General features: G+C 41.8%; 1 protein-coding gene across 18 annotated transcripts in view; it reads right to left on the bottom strand.

Annotated features, from left to right (window-relative positions):
• The window catches only part of chl1b (cell adhesion molecule L1-like b), an 81,855-nt gene that overhangs the window by 7,707 nt on the left and 55,090 nt on the right, over window positions 1–19,058 (bottom strand). For 7 of the 18 annotated variants that reach the window (XM_076883712.1, XM_076883715.1, XM_076883717.1 and 4 more), the window contains 22 exons: window positions 18,873–18,896; window positions 18,657–18,768; window positions 18,132–18,313; window positions 17,215–17,346; window positions 15,396–15,536; window positions 14,376–14,487; window positions 13,962–14,128; window positions 13,711–13,876; window positions 13,475–13,599; window positions 13,027–13,128; window positions 12,503–12,700; window positions 12,208–12,278; window positions 11,211–11,433; window positions 10,318–10,353; window positions 9,943–10,058; window positions 9,474–9,678; window positions 9,177–9,299; window positions 4,707–4,886; window positions 3,473–3,502; window positions 2,613–2,684; window positions 219–326; window positions 1–59 (listed from right to left, as the gene is read on the bottom strand). The exon at window positions 1–59 is cut by the window's left edge and continues 103 nt beyond it. In XM_076883712.1, the coding sequence (XP_076739827.1) occupies window positions 1–59; window positions 219–326; window positions 2,613–2,684; window positions 3,473–3,502; window positions 4,707–4,886; window positions 9,177–9,299; window positions 9,474–9,678; window positions 9,943–10,058; window positions 10,318–10,353; window positions 11,211–11,433; window positions 12,208–12,278; window positions 12,503–12,700; window positions 13,027–13,128; window positions 13,475–13,599; window positions 13,711–13,876; window positions 13,962–14,128; window positions 14,376–14,487; window positions 15,396–15,536; window positions 17,215–17,346; window positions 18,132–18,313; window positions 18,657–18,768; window positions 18,873–18,896 (2,684 nt within the window). The remainder of the gene's footprint in view (window positions 60–218; window positions 327–2,612; window positions 2,685–3,472; window positions 3,503–4,706; window positions 4,887–9,176; window positions 9,300–9,473; window positions 9,679–9,942; window positions 10,059–10,317; window positions 10,354–11,210; window positions 11,434–12,207; window positions 12,279–12,502; window positions 12,701–13,026; window positions 13,129–13,474; window positions 13,600–13,710; window positions 13,877–13,961; window positions 14,129–14,375; window positions 14,488–15,395; window positions 15,537–17,214; window positions 17,347–18,131; window positions 18,314–18,656; window positions 18,769–18,872; window positions 18,897–19,058) is intronic. The other 11 variants (XM_076883720.1, XM_076883729.1, XM_076883723.1 and 8 more) reach the window with 9 other exon arrangements.

The following is a 19,058-nucleotide window of genomic DNA, read 5'->3' on the forward strand; positions in this document are numbered from 1 at the left end:
AATGATGTGGAAAGTCTTAGAGGTGTTTAAGGCCTCTGTTATCTTCCAGTGACCCTCACCTGTGCAGAGGAGTGAATAATCAACAGTGTGTCAGTACACATGAAAACACACAACCACCTTTATCTAATGTAGAAATGGTTGAAAAGACACAAAGGTGCAGATGTGTCACCTACTGTTTCATTCTACTCTACTCATAAACCAACAGAGATTGAGCTTACGGTTGTTCATATATGTGATATAAAACTCAGCATGCTCTCCTCCAGATCTCCAGCTGATATTTGCAGAGCTGTCGCTAACAGCAGAGCTAACATTAAACAGGGTCGGGACTGACGGGGGGATAAGACGAGATGAGGAAAAGAAATGGAGAAATGGCAGAGAAGGGTTAGTAGAGGACAAAGCAGATCAAAGTGTTAGCAATCGTGTGTGTTTACAGGATAAAGGATGCTTTCTAAGGAAGAGGCAAGCGTGCTCCTTCCTAACACTAGGCATCAATTATGTCTGACAGAAGGGGACGTTGGGTCACTCTCACAACAGGACAAGAGTAATGTGGATAGGGAAATGGAACCACAGGTGGAGCCTGCAAAGCTGAATGGCAATCTACTAAAACCTGAAGAGCGATTTAACACCAAAGACTGCTGCATGATGGACATTTCACACAAGCAGAAATGAATGAAACATGGGAATGAAGTCAAGTTAGCCCTATAACATGTTAATAAGACACTTTTCCCCCTGAGATTTATTATGGTTATTTCACAGTCCTGGAAGTTTTAAAGTGTTAAAAACAGTTTTTGGCCAAACCGGTGTCACTGCCTTTCTGTATTTCATCAATGAACAAACAAAAAAAATGTAATCCCAGCAGCTGAAGCCAGACAATGTTGGGCATTTTTCAAGGTAACTCAAGGTAAAGTGCAAATTATTAGAAACTCAACAAGCAGAAAAGCTTTTTCAGCTTTAATGTTGAATGAAAAAAATATTTCAGTGTTTAATTCAATTTAGTGAATTAATTCACAAAGTTTTCAGATTAATAATTAGCTTAAACAAATCCAGTTTTTATTGCTCTCTTCCTGTTAAAGGGGAGTTCTTCCTCTCCACAGTCGCCAAGTGTGTGCACATAGAGCAGTGGTCCCCAACGCCCGGTCCGTGAGTCGTTTGGTACCGGGCCGAAAGCTGAGGCTCGGGTGTGAAATTTTCAGGGTTTTTATCATTAACTCAGTTTCCGAGTCTGGGTCTTTTCCCGCGTTGTAGTTGTGTGTCTTATTTTGAAAGAAATGTTTACGCATTACCATAGTGACCAGAGAGCATTAAGGCGCAGAGAGGAAATGCTCCTCCTGAAATGTGCCAACTCTCAGTGTTGTTGGCACATTTCAGGAGGACGCTGCTAATAAAGTTACACACAGTGAATTTGCGTTTATTATTATATTTACAAAATATCACAGTTTTTGTCTTGGTCGTATCATTTTATTTTGTTGTAATTATCCGCGACACCTTAAAGGCTGGTCCGTGAAAATATTTTGTGTGTTCTAGCTTCATCTACCTCAGACATACCTATCAAGGTGATTTTATCCTTCTTATCCTCAAACAGAGAAAGAGGGAAAAACAGTAATTGATGAGCATGATTAGTATGGGAAACGTGTGCTTTGACAGCAGCTGTCTAAGCTAGTCAACAAAGCACAATCCACTTCATTTCACCACAGCAAACATGCAAATCTTCATCTGTGCCTCAAGCTCAGGTGCTTTATTTGCTCAGGTGATAATTCAGTTCACAAGAACACCTGTGTCTGGGCTGTCCATCCCAACAACTGCAAATGACACTCTCTGACTAATGTTGATGGATTAGTCACCAGCTATAGCAATTCTAGTCATTGCAAGTGTGTGATGACTTCGACTGACATAGACAATCTGAGTTAAAAATATCCAGAGGCTTGCTGCCGTGTTTTGTCACCATGTTCCTCAGCTTGCTATTACCTTCTGCAGAAAGCAGCTGCTCACCCAGCAGGGAACGAATGCCCTGGAAGATACCCCTTCAAAGTCAGAAATCTTTTTTTTTAATAAGGAGAGACCAGAAAATATTCTGATACAGGAGCTTTCAACAGCTTCCACTTATCTCAGTGTCCTGTAAATATCACCCTCCCAGTATGAGCTCATACTTCTCTGCATGGCTCAGGAGGATGTTTCTCCTTGCTGTTTTCTCTCTGTCCCCGGACCTCTTCTTGTCCCAGAGGTGTGTTGCTGTTTACCCAGTTGAAGATTACATGGAAATGTCAGGTGACTGCTGGGTCAATACACTGCCACACAGAGGGCTGAATGGGGCCCAACAAATCAATCACTTACAATTAGACATATCTGTCCTGTTCAAGTGACTGCACTCCACTGCCACACTGTGGGATCGGGATATAGATCTAGTATGCTAGATTTCCCGGTGGTGTAGCAGAGAAATGAAAGCTTACAGTACAATATGGCTACCATTTTACATTACAAACTAGTTGAAAAAAAATTCCTGAAGATGCTATCACATTATAATAGTCAATGCTCCTCTGCATTTATCCCTCAGCCTTTGCTGTCGATGCTGTACGGTTAAGGCTTTGCTGTGTCAGAAAGTGCTGTGGCTCTACCTATGGTGGAACGAGTGGGTTTGGTCACAGGGGACTTTGGAGTGCTTGGAGGTGAGGGGGAAGCTGACTTGCCTGAAAAGAAAAGACAGACCTTCTGGTTATCAATTGGGGCAAGGGCTTGAGGTGCTATCGTCTACTGTTAGCATGCATGCTGTTGTTAAGTACACTCTAAAATTAGTGACTATGCAATCTGAAACACGATCTAGAGTTTCAAAACTGTATTTCACACTTCTGAGATGTGCCTTTTCATTTTTACTCCAGTCCAAAAAAAGAAAGAAAAAGGGACGAGCTCGTGGCGTGTCTGATGCTCTTACTGCGGTTGGCTCTTAAGGCATCATTTATTACCCCAGCTTGTTGCACCGAGCCTGCCGTTGCTAGGAGAAAAGTCAATATTCGTTTACAGCTGCTAATGAGCCAAGATTAATATGAATTTATAATTAGGTTACTCATTACCAATTGTTATTAGAGAGGAAGCTGCAAAACTTTATCTAAGAAGAAGTTGACGGTTTTCTAATGAAAGGAGGCATCAGAGTGCTCTCTGCTGATGGCAAGGGCAAACAGCAGACAAGGTCAATTATGTGCAGAGAGGCTGAGTGTTTAGGGCTGCTAACTTCTGCATAGGACAAATAAAAAGTGTCCAAATGTTTGACAGTCAAGTCCCAATGATTTATTCAGCCCTACAGCAGCTACACACATCCATATTTCTAAACCTAAAAGCATGCGAGCACTACTAAAAAACAAAATGGTGAGCATGTCATACTAACATGAAAGTTATTCTATCACTATTTCAGAGCAGTTTGACGCTCTCTATATGTGTACATATGACATGCCACAGTTGCTGCATAAACAGATCTACATACTGAGGCCAACAGCAGGAGCCAAAATGGAAGCTGCAGAAAAGAAAAAAAGAAAAAAGACAGAAGGGACAAGCATTGCATGGCTAAGCAGACGTCCACATTCACAGGCACATTTATAATACACACTGCATGATCAAAGCTACATCTCAAAGCAATGCACTATTTTAGTGGCATATGTGAAAGCAAGCAGAGGACCATTAAGACAAACCCTCACATACACACGTATGCACACAGTGATGGAGGTGTTACCACAAATAGCTTTCATGCGCAGACCTTGAACCTCTCCCCCGCACATGTAATAGTCTGACAAAACTCAATACATATAAAATGAGCCATTCCTCCTGTAATCATCTCTCCGGCGTTTTTTTTCCCCACCATGCAAATAAACAACCCCTAAGAGCCAATTAAGTGTCTTTCTGTGATTGTGAGGATTCTTACAGTAAACAATAAGTAATCGCTTGCATATTAAGCACCTGTGCTGCACTTCAAAGTTGAGAGTTCTGCTTTTACATAACACAGCCTGAGTGACATACTACATTCATTTTCTTGTCCATTTGTATTGAAAGAGCCACCTGCTTATTTCTTATGACTACAGCGCATTTAGTGATACTTGCAAAAAGCTTCCTGCTTCAATCACTCGTACCACCGACCACAATCACAGGAGCTTGGCTTGAGTTTGAGCCAGATGAAGTATGGTGTGTGGACCTCAACTAATGATATGTAATTAAAAGGCAAAGATTACATGTTACAAGCTGGCTTATTATGATGACTTACCCGGCAACTCTTTCATGATTGCACAATTCAGTAATAAAAGCTTCAGTTTCCTTTCTGCTCAAAGCAATTTTCTTTCTCAGCTGATTGTTTCATAGCTCACGCTCTCTGTCCAATCAATAAGCACTTGCTCTCTCATGACAGTGACAAATGAAAACCTCCACTGCAGCCATATGAAATTGTTTATCCACAAAAATTACTTACATGGAGATATGAAAAGCTTGGCTGCTCAGGCTTATATCATATTGCACTAGTTCAATGCCACATCGAAATGGTAAAATGACTCTGTCACCTGCTTTGCTTAGCCTCGGTTCACCAGAGCAAATTGTGCTCCTCAGAGCTCCTCCGCATTCCCAATGTTCCCCCACTGAGAAAGCGCCACGCTCAACCAGCCCCACGCCCACGCAAGCTTATCCGCACACATAAAGCCCGATCGGCTCGGCTTTCTGGACCTTCAAGCACTCACTTGTTTCCAGGGTGGTGGTGCACTCGTTGCTGACGTCAGGCCCGCAGCCCACCGTGGTACAGGAGCACAGGTAGAACTTGTATTTACTCAAAGGCTCCAAGTCACGCAGGATCCACGTGGTGGTCTCAGGTTTGCTAATATCTACTGTCTGCAGTGGTCCCACTTCTTCTGTGTCATTGACTAGAAGTAAGGCAAGGAAAAAAAATACGTAAATGTAAGTATTTTGTCACAGTCACCTAACAGAAGGCAAAGGAACAACAAGGGAAAACTCTTATACTTACACTGCATTACATACACTGTAAAATATCAGGATTGTCTGCACCTACAGTGTATTAAGCATAGCCTCTATATAACATACAGACTTAGCCACTGTGACTTCACCCACTGGCTAGAGAAGTCCTGTTGTGAAGCCTCACATTGCTGTGTCTTGCTGCTGATGATCATGTGGATATTCTCAACGAGAAACCGCTCCTGTGGTAGTTATTTTAGGGTATTTTCACACCTGTGGTGTTCAAGTTCATTTAACTTGGATTCTGGTTCGTTTTACACCTTGGTGTGGTTCATTTGTGCAGACGTGAACACAGTAATCAAGACACTTTGGACGGGTTGGTCCAGAGCAGTTTGTTTATGACGTGACTGTGATCTGACCTCAATCCGACCCAATTACCAGGAGTACATTGCAGGTTCAAGGTAAAAAACTTGCCATAGCTATCCACGCTTTATATTCAGAAATGCAGCACAGATGTACAAAGGTCAGTACAGGCTAGCAACTAGTCGTGACAGAAACGTAAATTCTCCATGTTCTCCAATAGTCCAAAACACAGCACGTTCTTCCTGTATGCTGCTCATTGCATCTGGTTCATCCACCTTTAATATACAGCTTGTGGTCGCGAGAGGAATTTTCTCACTCATTTTAAATTCATACACAGTAAGGATCATACAATGTAACTATGCAGAGTCTTCATATTCGATACATGTACCATAGTAAGAACACTTGTTTCACAGATTTCAGTCCCTTGAAAACACAGCTTCCTTACCTAGTTTGTTTTTACATTTGAAGAGGTGTTTTTGCCTGACAGGCAGCATACTTTATATTAGTACTACACTCCCACATTGTTTTTTCCCATCTCCAAAAGGTGTCAGCAATTAGTTCTGCTGGAAGTACTTGTGCACGCTGTATACAGCCTGATGAAACTCAAAGAAGTTTGTGTCTTAGTGACAACATATTTGTTTAACTGCTTTACTTTTCTGATCTACTGATGTGACCACACATGAACATGCATCTAAGCCTCCACATTAGAAAACCATTCTTTCCAGCTTTTCTTAAAATATAATGTCTATACCAAAATAATTCTGGTCATGATAGTTTATCCATACATATAGAATTTTGATTTCTTTAATTTTGATATGATTGATATCATAATGTCGTTACCCTCTTATCCCATACTCTGCTCTTCCTTGTACCCAATGCCTTTTTGTTCTTCTATTTTATTTTATTTTTTAACTTTTGACTGAATGACTCCAGTATTTTGACACACAGTGAAATGTTTGACTGTGCCTTGTTTTTGGGGAACTCTCTAGTGGCCTTTCAAAATACTTCCAACTGACAATCACAGGACATTTCAGCTCTGCCAAAAAAAGAAAAGAAAAAGCAAATGTCACTTGTCATTTTGGTTTGTACATTTCCTGTTTGGGCTTTAAAAAAAAAAAGAGGCAACTTGTTCTTTGCTTTTTCAGGATTAATCTCTCTATAATGTCTCCATTAACAAAAAAAAAAAAAACCCTGAAACAAAACAAAAAAGAAAATCGTGCTCCACTAATTTATGGTTGCAAGTTGTTTGAGTTTTTGGTGTGTGCTCTCTGCCTACATTGTGATGGGATCTCATTTTTCACTACGTAAAGCAGCCCAGTAGGTAGGGAGGTGGCATTCATGTTCTTTGTGACAAAAACAAACACAGCAGGTGTTGAGGTGACCTTTGCTGTGAAAGAGGTGCCACGTCTCTCAGGTAGAAGGCAACAGAAACAATGACAAGAATGTATTGGTCTGCTTCTCTTATTTGCCTGGATGCCACCCGCTGTTATCAGACATCCTGATTTGCTTTAGTTTTTTGGTTTTTTTGCTCAGTTTTATTTCCAGGGACAAAACCACTCGAATTTTAGTATATTATGCAATCAACTCTGGTACAAAAAAAGAGGCCACAAGCATCATGTTTCCACCCTGCGGTGGCATTACTTTCTCACTTTTACGGCAAAACTCGGACCTGACAGCTGGTCCGTATGATCTTATGGAGTGAACTGGCTGAAGGCTTCAGACTTTGGCGCTTCCACTAATGACAAATAACAATATTTCCAAATATTCTTCATCCTAGCGGGCCAAACACAGTTGGCCTTGAGGAGCGTGAAGCAAACCAAGACTCTCCAGCACTGAAATGTGACCTGACAGCAAGTGTGAGTTTAGCTCAAATGGGAGAAAAACAGACAGTTTTATAGCCAAGGTCATTTTTAACTCCCACTCGTGTCGATATAGCAGTTCAACGCAGTACAAACTTCACTGGAACGGTCTTAAGTGCTCAAAAATATGTGCCTATCTCAATCTGCATCACATATAATTGGAAATAAAGTGGATATTTTATGAAGCCTTGAGTGGATTTTCAGTGCATAACAGTGAAATGATCTGTGTACTCAGGATTAAAGACTTCAATATGACAAAACAGGTTGAGTATGAGCGCCCATCTGTACTTTTATGACAATCTTATCTTTGCCTTGTCAAGCTCCCTGAGAGACAGTCAGACGGGTGTTTAGCCTGTACTGACATATGATGCCCCGGGCTTTAGAGCGGGTTAACAGCTCTTTAAGGCAATGTGACTATATGCCACCCACTCAAGTTATGAGGGTGACTTTACTCAGTCTTTACATTCATACAAGCTTTAAGTGATTCAGAAAAGAACTTGATAAAAACTTGTTACTGACTGCAGGTAGAGGGAAAATGTTTATGATTTCCACATCTCCTGGTGTGTGTCCCACACAACTAGATCTTGTGTTTTTCCCCTGCCGACAGTTTATTTTTTCCATTTCAAATTTGCCAGTGGTACTGCAGTGGATCCAAGAAAGTGCAGAGCAGAGTTTGAGGTTGTTTGGCTGTGCAGTTTTCAGATTGGGTATTTTAACAAAAAATTGTTATCAGTGTTTCCCCTAGAGTGGCAGATGTCCAATCTGTGAGGGGGGGGGGGGGGATCACGCACACACATAGACACACCTGCGGCCACGTAGTGAACAGGTACACACACACGGACACATTCAGTGAGTGTATCCTTCAGGCTCTCCTCTTTTCAAATCAGCAGGTTCATGATTTAAGGGAAAGATTTAAGGGACATCTGTAAATTTGGGTTACTCTCCCTCTAAAGGGGAACTGCACTAGTTAAAGATAAAGTCACGAGCTGATATCACCATCGAAAGGCTTTATCCTAAAAACGTGTTATTTCAAAGCAGGTTAGTTTAAGTGTTTTAAACCCAGCGTCGATCCGGCTTGCGTTAAACAGTGTGTTACAACGGGGCCTCTTGTGAAACCGGTGAAATGTGAAGCTATTAAAGGCTGCTGTGAAGACGAGCATAGTCTTAAACAGCTGCGCCGTAGCTTGAGATGACTTGTGTCACTGATGATACACTGACAGCTGGCTGCATTATCCTCAACGTTTCACACATGACTTCCTTCAAGGGGACTTCAAAAAAAGAAAAAAGTCACACTTCAAAGAGTCCATCAGCTTTATTGCTGTGGCACAATGAAAACGTCCTCTCCTGAAATACGGCGTGACGCTGGGTCCTTTTTTTGTGCTGCCGCCAAATCAAACTCAATTAGCCGGGAAATGCAGCACTAAGACGTTGTTGGAAGTTAGTCATTAGCTTCGTTATGACTTTTATTTAAGGACAGCACAGTGTGTGCACACGTGGGATGTGTTCAGGGATGATGTCCCCTGGGACAGAGCTACGCTGAGGACGTTTCCTGCAGACAGGATGGGGTCAGTAAAACCGGACCTTAACAGACTGTGACTCAGAGGCCTTGTTCAGCACTAGCCGAGCCGTGATCATGACACAGGCCAGTAGACACCACCCTGACATGGTTCCTATACACACACTCTGACCCCAGCCTTATTAGAGCAGAGCAGCAATTCTTCTTTCTGTGTAAAGGATCATGGGTTAGACAATCACCACTTCTTTTCCCAAGAAACTGTTCAGGTACTGCACATACTTGTCTGCAGTGCAGTATTGTGTAGAGGATAAGGTTTGAAACAGTTAAGCCGATATGCAGTCAGAGCAATAGATGGCCTGTTTGTTTTCTTTACAGAGTACAAGCTGAGGGTAAACTCTATTAAACACAAGATGAAAAACACATCATCTTCTCACAGCAATACAGAAACATCACCATTATATGTGTGTTGATTAAGTGTAAGGATGAGGAATAGGGATACGTACTGAGATGGTACTTAAGGAGGTAGCCAATGAGAATCCCATTAGGCTCCAACGGCGGCTCCCAGGCCAAAGAGACAGTGTGCCTCTGTACATCTGTGACCCTGAAATCATGATTTTTCTCTGGGACTGCAAAGGCGTGCACAAACACACACACACACACACACACACACACACACACACACACACACACACACACACACAGCAGTCAAATTCTGCAACCCAGTTTACTTGGCTATTATTAGATTTTCCCTTCAGTAGTTGTGAATCAATACACTCCATGCTGTTTTTCCACAATCTTACCTCCCTCTGGGGTTTTGAAGTTGACGGGATGACTGCCTGGGCCGTTGCCCCGCCCGTTGAAGGTCATGACGATGAGGCTGTACTCGGAGAAGGGCGTCAGAATTGGTACCGTGGCGTGGTTCTTATCCCCGGGGACTGCCAGCGTGTGTTTATCTCCGGGACTTTTCTTTGAGTCCACCAGACTGCGCAGACGCCACCAACTTATCTACATCAGGAAGGAGGCACACAGAGACATCCTCAGCAGTGCCTACAAGATATCAAACTTTGAACATCATACATATGTACATGTGTGAAGGAATGCTGACTGAGTTAGTGTGATTTTTTTTCTGGTGCTGTAAGCAAGAAAACATTGAGCTGGACACCAGTAAAGGAGACAGAGTGAGGTGAGAGAAGCAAATGTTTAGAGCAAGGTCAGTGCCATTCCTTTTAAACTGTGTCTAAAAGCAAAGGTCTGGTTTTGAGGTATTACCCTGTAGCCTCCCAGATGTCCATGTAACTTGTCCTTGTGTACTCGTGTCCAGCTAACCTTGACCACGGAGCTGTTCATCACCTCCACAGCTACATCATCAGGTGCAGCAGAGGGAACTGCAAAGGCAAACACACATTATAATCTACAATAGGCTGCAAGTGAGGGAAGGAAAAACAAACCCAAACAACACAAAAATACAAAGTACTACTCGGCTTGCTTACATTTAGGGATCACTGATTTACTGGAACACCTACGAGGAGGGAACTCTACTTGGAGTCACAAAAAAATGAAAAAACAAACAAAAAACAAAAACAAGTGCTACATTTCCTAAAATCCCATTTTACTCAGGACACAGCAGTGAGAAAGTGTCATGACCTGAGGTGACCTCCTGAGGACAAATCCAAAAGAAAGCTAAACAAAAGAAAAAGAGTAAAAAGTACGGTACATGGTGCTTTCTTCTTCTAGCACACTGCAAAAATGATTTTCAAGAAAATAAAAAAACCTTGTTTATGAACATGTTTTCTTATTTTTTGTCTAAAAAGAAAACATTCTTAACAAGCAAGTTTTGCACAACTGCACAAAATTAAACTCATTCTAAGAAAATATGTCCAACGTTTTCTTAAGATATTTCAGCTCATCTTGAGCTTTCAGTTACAGGATATGACAATGGTTTGGCTGAAATTCCAGAAAGAGAATAAGATTATTTTTCTCTTATTTCAAGAGTAAGGGCACTCAAAACAACTTTTCAATTTTACTCATTTAAAGATGCCAGTTTAGCTCAATGCGTTCAGCATGCGCTCACATGCTGCATGGCTGAGAGTGGCAAGCCTGGGTCTGACCCTCGGCCTGGTTAGGTGGCTAGACAACCTAGCAAAAATTCTTTCCATGTTTAGCATAAAGCTAACAAAGGCCAAAAAAGTGAAAGTTTTTGCCAAAGGTCATGTGGGCACAAGCAAAATGAAAAAAATGTTTAAATGTTCTGAGGTTTAGAACATTTAAACATGTTCATTTTTTCTTTTCTGTTTAGCTTTGAACAAACTGCAGCAAAAGCCAGCTTATTTTCCCCAACTTTTCTTTTTAGAAGGGCATTTTTAGCCATGCCATGTGTTTTGTATTTGCCAAAACAATAACTTTAAAAAAAACTGCTCCGCAGAGAGGAGGACGGCTGCAGTAATATTTATTTGCTAGGAAGTAACTTCAAACTCCCCTTTCCCATAACATATTCTCATTTTATTGTGAATACTGAAAAAAAATTAACTTATACTCACAGTCCTCTCCTGAATAGCCAGTCACTAACTTGGGCTCAGGTCCAAAGCCCTGACGATTCTTGGCTTGGATCTTTATTTCGTAGGGAACAAAAGTTGGGGTGTTCTTCACCACGAATGAGTGTCTCTTCACTGTGTTCTCCTTCCAGTCTTCTTCCACATCTTGTCGTCTGTAACTCACCTTGTACTCCAAGCCGGGACCATTGTGCTCAATTGGTAACAGGGGCTGTATCGTAGCAGGAAAAGAAAGAATGGAGTGGGTTTCACTGAGACTTTCACAGTTGCGTAAGATACTTGTTATATTTCACCACGCTATGTCACTCCTTCCATAGGGGAAAAAAATGACTTGTCCGGTGAACATTGCTTGGAACAATGCTTTATCCCACCATCTAATAAAACAATGGAACAATTGACCTGGTCTAGCAGCAAGGCTTTTCTTTGATATAGTGCTTGCTGAGACTTTATAGATGAAAAGATTCATCTCGTCACAGAAGTCAGACCGTGAGAAATAGAATGAGATACCATTATCCACAAAAGCAAATCATTAACAGTAGGAGAGCTCATGAATCCAGGATTCAGGGGCTACATTACCATGATGGGGCAACCGGATAATAAGTGAAGGAGAGATTCATCTTTCTACAATAAAGGCCAATATATGACTGTGAGTGTTAAAAAGAATTTTTTTTTTCTTCATAGCTTTCCTTTCCCTTTCTAATCAAAGACAGAGAGCAGCCTTGAATGAGGAACTCATTCATGGACATTCCAGAAAAGGGCTTCTTTAAAGATCTCTAGAGTGAAATATCATAAATGGGCCATTTCTGTTTCTTTAATTCCTATTGGTAATAGCCTATGAAACATTGATAAAACTTTATCTCTGTTCTCAGAAATTCTTTGACTGCTCAAAACTATAACGATAGGAATAATGTGCTACGTAAAGGTAGGCCACGTCGCAGAACTTGCAGAAAGAAGATAATAAAAAAGACCAAAGTCTATTTCTTACCTCCCATTTGATATCCATTTCATGTGGCAAATGACCTTCGATTCTGATATTTTCAGGGTTCCTGTCAGGGGCTGTGGAGGAAAAGGAGTATAGATTTTGTCAGCATTGCTAGTGGAAGAAATCTCCAGTGAACGAGGCACGCGAGAAAGCAGAGTTTCAACAAGAATGGAATCAATTATGTAGCAGGTCTGAGTGTTTTAAAGTTCACAGAGCAGCAGCGTATCAAGTGGGCTGGAAGACCCTAACAAAAGGTACTACTGGTAAATACTGAGCGATGAAAGGAGGAAACTCAGACCTTCTGGAGGAGTTTTGTATCTCTCTGTGGCCTCGCTAGGACGCCCGGTTCCCACAGCGTTCACGGCGGACACTCGGAAGCAATAGTCGACATTGCCGTTGAGCTTGAGCTCAGCAGAGTTGCGGTTCCCAGGTACTCGGAGTAGCTCCTTCCAGTTGCTTGGTTCCCAGTGGCTCTCCTCGTACTCGATAATAAACTCTGTTGACAGGCATAGAGACAATCAGAGGTCTCCCTCACCGCTATGAATCCTGCCAAAGGATTACTTATCTAACCACCAGCTGTGCAGAAAACGCCTCAAACCCTGCTCTGGGCTTGTACATTCCTCAGGGAGACTAATCATGATTCATGCTTGGATGAACCAATAATGGATTCATATTGTACAAGATGGTATCAAACAAATCTATTTACATGCAGGATGCTGCTCAGGAATGTGTCTGTCATATTAATGGCATTCGCTACGAGATGCACTGATCCTCTCTGCGCTGTATGTCCTGACACCTGCACACATGGATGCTCCTTTTTACCTGTGGTTGAGCTGTTGTGGTCGTCCCCGGGGACCCATTTCAGCGTCACATTTCTGCCCTTGCGGTCAGACAGTACCAAGTTCTCCGGCGCATCGGGGACATCTGAAAATCATTGTAACGGCACGGCTTTTAGAAAAAGAAAATCACAGGGACACAAGATCTCTGCAGCAAGAAAAAGACCCGGGGAGCAAACGTTCAATCGTTCCCAGGAGTCAGAGGATGTGGAACCAGCTGCATCGCTGTGCTGCCCGTCACTGTTTTCTTTAGACTTTAACATGTCGACAACATCTTCAAAGAAGCTGTGCTAATAAAGCCACGGTCTGCACCTTCATGCTCTGCGCTTGGCTTCCTGACATTTTGTGGCCTTCTCGAATTTGCTGCACATTAATGTAGCACCAGGGTGCTCTGAACTTTTGACCCCCGAAGCAGCGCTCACACGTAAGCTCACCTAACACCATGAGGAGGGCTGAGGCCACGTCTTGGTCCGCTGGAGTTTTTGCCACACATGTGTACACACCCTGGTCGCTGTGGCTCACATTCATGATGTGAAAAACACCGTTCTCCACAAAGTATCTGTCGGTAGAAACATGGAGACGGGGTATTGATTTACCAAAGGAAAAGGGCTTTTCAGCTGGGATTAGGTCTGCAGTGCTGTTTCACCAAATAAATAAATAAAAATTCTACCTTGAATTCTCAGTGTAGTTGAGGGCTATCTCCATATCATCTTTTTCCCACAGGAGCTCAAAGTCATTGCTGAAAGACTTGTCGTACTCCGCCAGGCATGAGAGCTGGGCCGTGGTACCTATTAGGATCCGCTGGTCCTCCGGGGCCACTACTATTCGAGTGGGATCTTCCAAAGGAAGGACCAAGTTACTTACATTTTGAGGCCCGTGTGAGGCTTAACACAATTCTTTTAAATGACTAAAACTGTTTACCTTTTACATAAAGCATGGCATTGATAGCAGATGATCCCTCTGTGTTTTTGGCCAAACACGTGTACTGTCCTGTGTCACCCCTCTCCACATTGTAGATCTTCAGTGACCCGTTTTCATGAACAGTAAACCTGGGTCCATGAACAGATTCAGGGGAGTCGTCTTTGCTCCTGGAGAACATGCAAAAGTTGTCAGAGGGGAGAAAAATAAATGCAAATACAGGTGGTCTACACTACTACACTATGGCAGCAGTGAAGCGATAAAAGCAGGACATCAGAGCTGAGGGACAGGGCTACTTCAGCTTGATTTGAAGAAATAGCAGGTCGTGGGTAATGAAACAGCCAGTATACTGAGGGAGTGCACGCATCGACCAGCTGAGATCTACTGCCCTCTGCTGGTAAAAAAAGCTACACTTACCAAGTGATTGTAGAAGGAGGAGAGCTGAAGACCTTGCAGTGCATCGTCACTCCCTTCCTCTCCACAACAGAGTATTCCTCCCCCTCACTTGTTAAAATCATGGGCTGCAAATCTGCAAAAACCAGCAGGAGACGCTCATCATAACATCGTAACAGTGCTGTTAGAAAAGCACAATATATTTTTTTCACCGTGGAGGAAATGGCTTCGACAAAAAAAAAAAAAAAAAAAAAAACCCCACACAGCTAGATTAGGTTTTAAAAGCTGATAAAACAGGAATGGAAATAGGCAGATAACTGCAGGTTAAATGAGGTGACAACAGTGTTGCTTTACTTGTGCATTAACTATGAGCTTGTTGTGTTTTTAAAAAGGAAAAAAAAAGAAGAAAATAAAAAAAACGATTCAGCTGACAGGTTGTCAGAAATGAGCAAATGTGAGAAAGAAATCAAAGCTGAAAACAATGGAATAATGAGTTCGCTGAGTGTGTGCACCTTATCAGTTGTAGCCAAAGCCTCCCATTAAAACGCTCTGTCTCTACTAATTGTTTACAAAGGCAGCAACTGGGACTCAGCATTCAGAGACTGTCCAGCTTTATTAACTCCTGTGTCACCAAGAAGCAACTCCCCACATTTGAGCTGCACAACAGATTTTTTTTTTTTAATCTGCTCTTGTAAAGCAGCACATGTTTGTCTTGTGGCACTCGAATTGGTATGGAATTGAGAAGGGACTTGTTAGCATATAAATGGTAGGGAACAGGGCTTGTTGCTCCACAGGGAGAACGGCCATCCTGAATGAAGGACAGCTCTCCTTCCCTGGGCTCCTCACTGTTTTATGGGCATATGCCAGCATCAGCGGCAGCTCTCGAGCTTGACACATCAGTCAGCGATCTCTCTGTGTCTCACAAGGAAGTCTGAACCTTATTCATGTACGCTGCGACACAAATACTTTGTATGGATGGCATTTTCATAGACCTCGGATGGTGAAGCAGAATTTAATAAAACTGTGGCTCGCTGATATACTTACTCATGATCATGATGTTTGCATTGGACAGAATGGTTCCGTGTCTATTGGAGGCCTCACACTGATAGACAGCACTGTCAGAAACTTGGGCATTATGTATAACTATGGTGTCACCAATTACCCTCCTGTTTCGTGCTGGGGACTCTGGAATAATACAAAGGTACACTCAGTGAATACAAAGTTTTAAACCAGCACAATTAAAAAAAATCTATATGCTAAGCTGAAATTCCCAAATTAACTAACATCAAAAGAATGTGAAGCAACAATCACTTTGATTTTAAGTCTAAAACATCTGTGTGTTTGTTGTGTTAAAGTGATGTCGGCTGAAGTTGACCTAGGACCTGGCCACACTTTGGTGTACTACCAATCTGTACCAAAAGATGGAGCAGCAAACCAACGTAAACTTCTGTTTCAACCAGTTTTACCCTGGAAATCGGGCACATGCAATCATACAAACTCAGATGTTGGAGTTGAGGTGTGGTATCTTTAGTGCGTTACAGAAAAAGTGAGAAAAAACAGGAATTTTTTGGGTTCTTAAGCTATATGTCTGTGAAGGTTGTCAGTCATCCAGGTCATCGTAGTCAAAGGAGCTTGGAAAGAAAAGCGTCTGGACTTCTTTAAGTTGCTTGAAGACGTTTCACCTCTCATCCGAGAAGCTTCTTCAGTTCTAAGGTCAAATGGTGGAGAGTCCCAGATATAAACCTAGTGGGAGTAAACCCCCCACAGGGGGACAAAAGGACCCCCTGATGATCCTCTAATCGCCTGAGCCAAGGTGTGAAACTGGGTGTGGGTCCCAATCAGCCAGAGTTTCGGGTGTGTTCATTGTGAAACCTGGCCCCACCTTATCATGCGAATTCCTGAGGTCAGATGGCCCAGGATGTGAGTGGGCGTTAAGGCGTCTGGGAAGGGATCTCAAAACTGGATTATAGATGGCAGAGAGTTGGTGTCGTAAACCACCGCCTCTGTTCAAAGATGGTCGCTCACAGTGGACATAGATGGCTTCTTTCACTCCTCTTCTTAAGCTAATTAATCACTAAAATCTTTAATCAAAACAGATCTCAACAGATCACATTCATCATCCTTGTAGTATATATAAATATTTAATCATAAATATATGTTCTCTCTATTTTCAATTTTAAATGACAAACTTAAATTATTTTATAATTTCATTGAAAAATACTTTGCTACGCATCCATGCAGTACCTTGACGCCCCCACCAGGGGCCTTTTACACTAAATCCCAGTGAACTAACTGGGTACTACAATTGGTTTTATTGGTTGTTTGCTTTTTTGGATGGTTTTTAGGGGGGTTGTATTGCAATGTTTAAAGTACCTGTGCACAATTTGAACATAGCCTAGAGGCTTCACACTAACAGTTAACACTGCAGCTAACGTAGCCCTAACTAGATTTGTTATAATAAACTTTCCCCAGCTGTCAGGGATTTAAGTGACTTCATATTTTGGTTTTTGAAGCCATAGAAGGTCTTATATCCCTCATATTCTCAAACATGCAGTGCACATTACCTTTAATGTACAAACTTAATTAATAGCATTCACGTCAGTGTTTTACTTGTCTCTGTTTGCCTTTTCTTAGATTCTATGGTTGTGTCTCAACAGATACTACACAATTAAGTTCACATTCATCATCCTTGGAGTACTTTCCCACTTCTGGATACTTCCTCCTCATGTTCTACGTTGTAACACTGAACAAAACAGCATCAACCTTTAGCCTTTCTGTGGGGTTCAACATGTCTAGCAATCACAAGGAGCTCGCAGTACAAAGAAGTGAAGTGAGCTTTAAGTGAGACTGCTGTGGGACTGACCCTGCAGAGGTCCACCGTTCACCCTCCATGTAGTCGTCGGCTGAGGAATCCCACTGGCAGAGCACTTGATGTGCACGTCTGAGCCGATCATACTGAGCTGACTCTCAGGCTCAAACACCCACTCTGGAGGCTCTGAGAACACACAGTCAGCGTGATGTTATCAGTATAAAGAAGACACTGAGCACTTACAGAGGAGAACACAATCACAGGAATAGTTACGCAATATGTATTATTCAGTAAAAATGAATGCTACATTTACTACCGATTACACACAGAAATGGACCCACAAAAGGCTCTTCCGCTGCCTTCAGCCTCACCACCTGCCACCATGATATAGAGATTATACTATTATGCATTACTTGGAATTATTCTTAACACCGTCTTTCACACACACAACCATGTTTAACATAGCAATCAAAACAAAGGAAGCTGACAGTGAAAATGCATGTTTATGCAATCAGATCTTCATCTTTCAATGATATTTAAAGCTTTTTTTTTTCCATTTGAGGCTTATTTGAGGAAAATAAGAATAAAACTGTATCAGCCATCAGAGCCTTTTCTTAATCTTTCCTGTACCTGATAACCATTTGGCAGATCCACAATCCGTAAAATGGGAACAGAGTATATTAACTAAATAAAAACTAGCTCCATTTCCACTAATCATAGAATCTTACTTACAGATTAAAGCATTAGAGTTAGGTGATAATTTGATATACAATAACAGAAGAATCATACTTTTTCTTAAAGCAGAACTTTTACTTGTGAGGATTTTAACACAATGTATCGTCACAGCAGCTGGTCTTTAAACCCCTTTTTATCAATGATTAGACGAATTTGTCAAACAGAAATAATGAAATCAATGTAGACAAACCAGATGTGACAACATTGCAGTGTGTTGCAGTGTACACTGTTTTTACCTTCGACTGTCACGGTGAAGGTATGTTGAACTTCTCCCAGTGGATTCTTTGCCTTGCACGTGTACTTCCCACTGTCTTCCAGCTCAGCTCTTGGCACAATCACCAATTTTCCATGATTCTCAAATCTCACTTTACTAGGAAATTTGTGGCCCATTTTCATCCATTCAACCTGTGGAGTTGGACTGACAGAAAATGGGAACAAATGGTGAGCCTAAAAATAGTGACATACTGCCTTTACATGGCTAAAATTAAAGGTCCTGGAAGGGCTAGAGCTTATCCCAGCAGTCATAGGGCAAGAAAGATAGCTAGACCCTGGACTGGTCACCTGTCTGTCACAGGGAAAACACAGACAACCATTCACACCTACAACCAACCAAACTAATTAAGTGTCTTTGGACTGTGCGAGGAAGCCAGAATACCTGAAGAGAATCCATGCAAACACATCCACACCACCATGCTACTCTAACATAGCAATATAACTGCTAATATAGTAACTCTAAAACATTAAGGTAAATTATTACTCACAATCCTTCAGCAATACACTCCAGGTTCAGGTCCTCTCCTTTGACCAGCTGTATCTCTGATTTGCCACCAGGGGGCGTCAGAAGAGAGGGTTTTCTCTCCAGAATTGCATTAGCTGAAAAGAACAGAATACACAGTAAGACAGAACAGCGTATTCACACATCTTACTTGTGCATAAAGCAGTTCATACACATGTAGAAATACACTAATATAACTTACCATTTTCAGAACTGTCACTTTTTCCTAAAATCATGACGGATGAGACCAAAAAAACAAACACACAAACAAACAAGAAAAAAAAACACACACACACAATGAACATGTGAAAAATGTGGATGATGCACATCACCAACATCTGAGTCACATCATAAAATCATAGAAACAAAAAGACGCGCACAAACAAAA

Source organism: Maylandia zebra, linkage group LG5, assembly GCF_041146795.1.
Source record: "Maylandia zebra isolate NMK-2024a linkage group LG5, Mzebra_GT3a, whole genome shotgun sequence".
Classification (NCBI taxonomy): Eukaryota; Metazoa; Chordata; class Actinopteri; order Cichliformes; family Cichlidae; genus Maylandia; species Maylandia zebra.